This window comes from Monoraphidium neglectum (genome assembly GCF_000611645.1).
Source record: "Monoraphidium neglectum strain SAG 48.87 unplaced genomic scaffold scaffold03623, whole genome shotgun sequence".
NCBI classification, from domain to species: domain Eukaryota; kingdom Viridiplantae; phylum Chlorophyta; class Chlorophyceae; order Sphaeropleales; family Selenastraceae; genus Monoraphidium; species Monoraphidium neglectum.
In genome coordinates, this window is record NW_014010006.1 from 1 (window position 1) to 5,972 (window position 5,972).

A 5,972-nucleotide genomic window follows, 5' to 3' on the forward strand; every position below is an offset into this window, starting at 1 on the left:
TATGTGAGTGAGTGTGCGTATGCGTGTGCGTGTGCGTGGGCGTAGGTGTGCGCGTTTGCGTGCTTGTGTGCATGCCTGTGTAATGTGTGTCGGTGTGCCAGTGTATGCACGGGAGTATGTGCGCAGGGGGATGCGCGTTTTCGCCCATGTGTGAGCGCGTGTGCAATGGCAAGAGGTCACAGCACCCTTGGCAGTTCACATCCGGGGCACTGCATCAGGCCTGATAAAGCGGCCCACAGACGCGAGGCGTGTACATGCTTCAGGCGTGGCAACACCGTGTGCGAGCAAACCTGAGCTGGCAACGTACACATTGCGCACAACGCATCCGGCACAACGTCCGCACAAATACGCAAAGCTGGCTCAGATGGACACAGTATCCTCAGGATACTGTTTCCATCTGGCGGACCAAGAGGCTCGTGGTCCGCCTTTCCAGCCTTTTCAGAAAGGGGGTCGGCCGTGTGCAGGCTATTCGCGGAGGGCACTCAATCGGCTGTCGGGAGGGGTGCATTGCTGGCGGACAGTCCAGTCCATCCGCCATTGCTCACCAGCGTTTTCATCACCACTGGAGTCCATCCACGAATTCAGCTCTGGATCGGACTGCGGTGATGAGTTTGTGTGGAAACAGCAAAGTCATATGTGTGGTCCCGCCCGCACATTGCAAAAGCATGGGCCCCACCATGATTGGGTCTGGGCGTCTGACCACAGGGGGCATGGAGATGGCGAGTCGGCAAACGCAAAGAAGACGGGAGGTTTTGAATGCATGCAACAAAAGCTGCCCTGCAGTCAAAATGCTGCAAGCCTGACAATTCTCAACAGGATGAAGCTGGCAAGCAAGTGGTTGTTTGAGTTTGGGGTGGTGCAGGCACTGCACGCCACATTTGCTCACCTGTGTCTGCGCGCCAGCGTTATAACGAAGCAGGAGATGTGAGGGTGCAGCTGTGAGGTTTTCCGAGGGCAGCTGTGTGGTTCTAGACACAGCGTACAAAAAAGCAGGCACAGCCGGCAGCAAGCGGCTGCTTGTTTGCCCTCAGGCAACCTTCAAGCAGGCAAGGTGTTTGTTCGGTTCGCTTTGCAACTGTTCAGCTGCTAGTTGCAGGGTCGTCTTCTGTTATGCGGTGACGTGGCTGCTGCAGCCATAACTCTGGGCCTTGGCACTCGCTTACCTCCCAGACTTCATGGGCCAGGACCTGCACGCAGGCAAAGTACAGACACCCAGGGGGGCGAGAGACGATAGCACATTGTGTCATTATGCGATGAGAACGTAGCACGCGTAGAGTGGTGGGCTTTTGCGGCCACGGGGAAGGGCGGGCTTCACTCAGAGCGGCGGGCCGAGCCTGAGGCCCGCCTCGGGGTGAGTGAACGCGCGGTGGCGCGCCTTTCAGCAGCTCTGGCAGCAGCTGCCTGGCGCCCGGTCTGGCCTGGACAGTGCAGGAACGCCCTAGAGCTTCCGATGTGAGGCCTCCCACGCACCGACATGGCGCCTTCCACGCCCGGGTCGCCGACATTGGAGCCGTAGCTTTGGATCTGGCCGGCAATGCAGCCGCTGCAAGGGAGGCTGCCGACTGGAAGAGGCGCGCACCCAGCACGGGAGGGGGAGGGCAGAGGAGTAATTGGCGGAGTGCAGAAGCACGGCAGTCTCTCAGAATGGGCCAGCAGAGCGGGGGTGCTTGCCGGTCGAGGCGCTGCAGGTAGGACGAGAGGTGGCATGTGCAAATAGCTGTGGCACTGAAGACCGGCCGCATCTGGCGGCAGGCATGCAGGGCCGCCACACGGGCAGATGCATGTGTGTGGGCAGGCGGCGTGTGCGGCGCGCATGCGCTCAACCAGGCAGGTGTCGCGCGAGAGTCCACCTACGCCAACTGTACTTGAGAGCGTAGGAGACGCCTGATTTCCTGTAGTATGTGTGCCTGGCGTGTGCAGCAAATGGCAGTCAAAGGAGGCAACAGGGTTGATGAGGCCCAGGGGAGGGTTGGCTGTGGTGATTCAAGGGTGCATGCGGTGAGCAACCAGAAGGCAGAGCTCAGGTCACACGGGCAGGGACAGGCTATCGCGGAGGCAGGATACAAGCGCGTCTTGCATGACACGGTGCGCCTACCATCCGCAATAATCCGTGCAGGATCCGTAGCCCCCATCCACCTGTGACGTGGCTGCAGTCATGTGCGGGCGTGTGCGGCAGTACGCTTGTTACACGTCACCTGTGCCGTGTAAACAGCGCGATTGCTGGCATTGAGAGCCCACACACGCAAAATGACCCTGAGCTTAACTTCCCGCTCTCAGATGCACCGCGCACGCATGCCAGAGAGAGCACTTGCGAGAGAGGGGGGGTAAGAGGGGTAGAGGAGGAATGCAGAAGGGGGAGGACAGCATCACAGCAAGAAGCACCACCGTCTTCAGAACGGGGGGCCGTGTATGATGAATCGCGACCCCCATGGTCTGGCCCTGCGCTGCTGCGCACTCGCCCACCCCATATTAAATGCAGCTCAGCGCTCCTCCATGGGACCCCACCATTGTCACTCATCACTATGTAGATGGCGTCCTTGTCAAAAGGGAATGGGCGCAACGCCGTCGGCGTGGCTGCCAGCCTGTTGTCCACCAGCTGCATCACCGCCGAGTCCGACAGGACCGTGCCAGACGACCTGGACGCATCGTCGGCCTCGCCCATGAGCTTCATGGTCTTGGGTGAGTACAGGCCGGCGGCGCTGTAATAGTAGCTGTTGATGTTTTGCGACTTGGACCCACCTAGTGGGGCGTGTGCAAGCAAAGTTGGGGACGGCGAGGGGCCGGGTGGGACTACTGCGCTGGGCAGGGGGGGTCTGCGTGGCCGGCGCAGACGGCTTGCTGTTGAAACCGCATGCATTTGCAGCGGCTTGCATGTGGCAGCTGGCTGGCTGACTGTGGTTCCTGCCACAGCTGACTACGTGTGAGGGGTTGGGTGCACGCGTGGCAGTCCAGGTCCTGTCGCGACCAGGAAGATGCCGTACCACTCATCACGCCCATGAGTGGGCCCCTGCCGTACGCCAACCAGCGGTCCAGCGCTCCCAACACAGACAGCACATTGGAAGCCAGTTCATGGAAGGCGGTGCCACTCACTTAGGCCTGTAATGAAATCCCGAACGTAGCCCTTCTGAGTCCCTGTCCAGGGGCCGTACCAGAGGACATAGAGCTTCGTAGGGGCGCCCGTCATGACCGTCCCGATTCGCACTGGTGTTGGGTGGACGGGGACGCAAGCAGCAGCGGCTGTGTGCGAGGGCCGGGTAACGGGGGACATGGGGGAGTTGAGCAGCGGCGAGCCGTGTCGGTCGCGCCGGCGGCCGCTCATGTGCAGACGTTGCGGGGCCGGCTGGATGGGTTTGATGCACGGCCCTGCCCACAAGTGAAGGCGGCAGGCAACCCGCAGGGTGAGGGCTGTGCAACCGTGATTCCCCGTCAAAAATCTCTAGCCCCACAGAAATCTTTAGCCTGGCGAGTGAAACACAAGTCGCCCTCACTGTCGATCCCAATCGCAGTAGGAAGCGCTGCCAGCGACCGGGAGCGGCGCCTGCGCCCTGGAGCAGACTGTTCCAGGGCGTCGCCGCTCTTCTGCGCTGCCACGACCAAATTTAAGGAGGGGAAGACTTGCTTGTATGCAGCAGGTGTGATGGTTGGGTCGGCACTGGGTGGCAGTGGAGGTGGTGTGCGTCGGTCCAGCGGTCAGGGGTATGCCTCAGAGGGCGCGAAGCACGCGACATGCACGCGTGAAAAGCGCACGCCAGCCGTCATCCGTCCCTGCCTCGCTGCAGCAGGCACTGCCGCCGGGCAGGTTTAAGTGCATGTCGCCGGTCCACAACCCATGTACCCATCTGTACAGTGAGCAAGTTCTCACCTGAGCGGAGTCAAACTACTGCGGCTGCTTCCAGCAACCTGAGCTGATGCTGAAGCACTGCCGAAGGGAAGCCTAAATATTGAAGGCGGAATCCCAGTCGTCTGAGCCCTCACGAGCACCGCCCCTGCCACAATGGCAACGAAGTACATCGGTAACGAACCCCCGCGAGATGTGGCCGGCCGAGAGCGACTTTGCATGTGCATCTCGCTGCCTTGATTTGTTCACTTAGATCTATAAAATTCTGGAGCACACACCAGCATCTGCCACGATAGAGGTGCTATGGAAGCGACGTGCTGCTGTGCCAGAAAGTGGAGACTGAGAGAATGAGATATCGACACGCAGTAGTCTTCGTGATTCTAACGGATCATATTTGTTCGCAGGCATATTTGGTCCGAAGCAGCGCTCCTTGATTGCCAAGATGTCACCAGCTGGCTGTCCAGGTGACCCGTCGTCGCGAGAGAGGTGGCCTTTTCATCCAAGGCCTGCCGCCCTCGGCACGCGCACCCTTACCGCGCATACGTAAATTTGGCCCGTGATTTTGAAAGCCAGTAGGCTCGTCATGTGAATGGAGGGCTCGGTTGGCAGCAGCAAATGCGTGCAGGCAATTGCACAGTGCCAATCGCGACAGGAAGGGACCAAAAGCGGCGTCGCGCCAAGGCGCCTGGCATGACGCGCTTGTCAGCCATCTGTGCTTCCGTTTCGGCATGCTTGTCTTCAGCAGATTGCCCCCCGAAAGTGCGCAGGGGCATCAAAACTTGCAGTTGTGCGCACAACCACCCTCTCCTTGGCCAGACTCCCCGCTGGTGGGAAGTTGCAACACGAGCTCAAGCCACATCGCGCTGTCCTGGGTGACCTGCCACCTACCTCACAGGTGCTCTCGTTTTTACAAGGAACAGGAACAGTGCAACAGGTATGGGCAGGGATCCCTCACGCGCTCTGCTAACACTGTCTCACGCCTCACTAGGCGTCACCGGCAGCAGCCACTTGGTCACCCGCGTCACCCGTAAACCAGGACCAGCACTCGAATGTGAAGCTTTGACGTCAGTAAGGTAGTTGAGGTGTGATTCTGTTCAACAAACCATGGATGCGAGTACCGAAAGGTTACGGACAGGGATACCCCACTCGCTTTGTGCACTCGGCTGCTTGCCGCACGTAGTTGGTCCTTCGGATCCCCGGTGAGACGGTGACAGCCGACTGCGACTCCAGGGTAGTTGAGGTATACTTGCATGCATGAGTAATAGAAGACTGCATACGGGGTAGAAGACTGCATGCAACGTCTCGCGCGGGCTGCGAATGGCGCGAAATCATGGCGCCAAAGCACCTGTGGGGCTGCACATGGGCCGGCTGGTGGCGCGGCTCTCTCAAAGCGCAGTGCCTGCTTCTATCTGATTATGTGAGGCCAAGACTACGAGTGCATGAAATATTCACCCGTTTAGTATTCATGTTCACAGTACCTGCGTGAAATCCCAGCATAGCTGCTTGTTCCGCGCCCAGATCAAACCACGTGTCATAGCTTCTCGCCAGCCGCATGAGTCCATCAATAAAATGTCTGGATATCATGCTCCTGTGCGTGGCAACGGTGGTGGCCGCGGCGGCGCCCACAACGGTGCCTCCGTCGCCAGTGCCCAACACAGCACGACCAGCACGCGCAGCCCTCGAGCCCGACAGCGCCGGCCGCATCGTCGCGCGGCGGCCGGGCGCGTGGTACTCCCTGAAGGTGCTTCATACAGCCCCCCGCACCCCGCCGCGCCTGCGGCCCCGCCAGCATCGCCTATCACCGTCCACTGGCCCCGCCGCGCCCCGCGAGCGCTCACGCCCAAAACGCCGCTCGGCGCGCGTCGCCCCCAGGTGTCCGCCCCCACCGTGATCCGCTTTGGGCCCCGCGACTGGCGGATGTGGGCGTACGGCCGCGAGGCCAATTTCAGTGACGAGTACCCCACATGGAGCTTCGGGCGCAGCGGTTACTTTGTCAGCGCTGACGGTGCGTGCGTGCGCGGGTGCGAGCCCCCGGTCGGGTGACTGTGTGCTGTGTGTGTGATAAGGGACGCCATGCCGACCCGAGGACGCGTGAAAGGGTGGGGCGGTGTGTGAGGGTGGGGCTGGGCAGGGC

The 5,972-nt window shown here is 60.6% G+C and overlaps 2 protein-coding genes across 2 annotated transcripts; one reads left to right on the plus strand and one right to left on the minus strand.

Moving 5' to 3' along the window:
* Positions 1 to 2,184: 2,184 nt before the first annotated feature.
* On the minus strand, positions 2,185 to 3,184 carry MNEG_13099 (hypothetical protein; the record flags this gene model as incomplete). Its single annotated transcript, XM_014038428.1, has 3 exons — positions 2,185 to 2,195; positions 2,506 to 2,739; positions 3,091 to 3,184. 3 exons carry the CDS (start codon positions 3,182 to 3,184, stop codon positions 2,185 to 2,187), a joined length of 339 nt encoding a protein of 112 aa, XP_013893882.1.
* Positions 3,185 to 5,420: 2,236 nt separating this feature from the next.
* Positions 5,421 to 5,579, plus strand: MNEG_13100 (hypothetical protein; the record flags this gene model as incomplete). Its single annotated transcript, XM_014038429.1, has 1 exon — positions 5,421 to 5,579. A coding segment is annotated over one exon (159 nt), but the record flags the coding sequence as incomplete, so codon positions are not given.
* Positions 5,580 to 5,972: the final 393 nt, after the last annotated feature.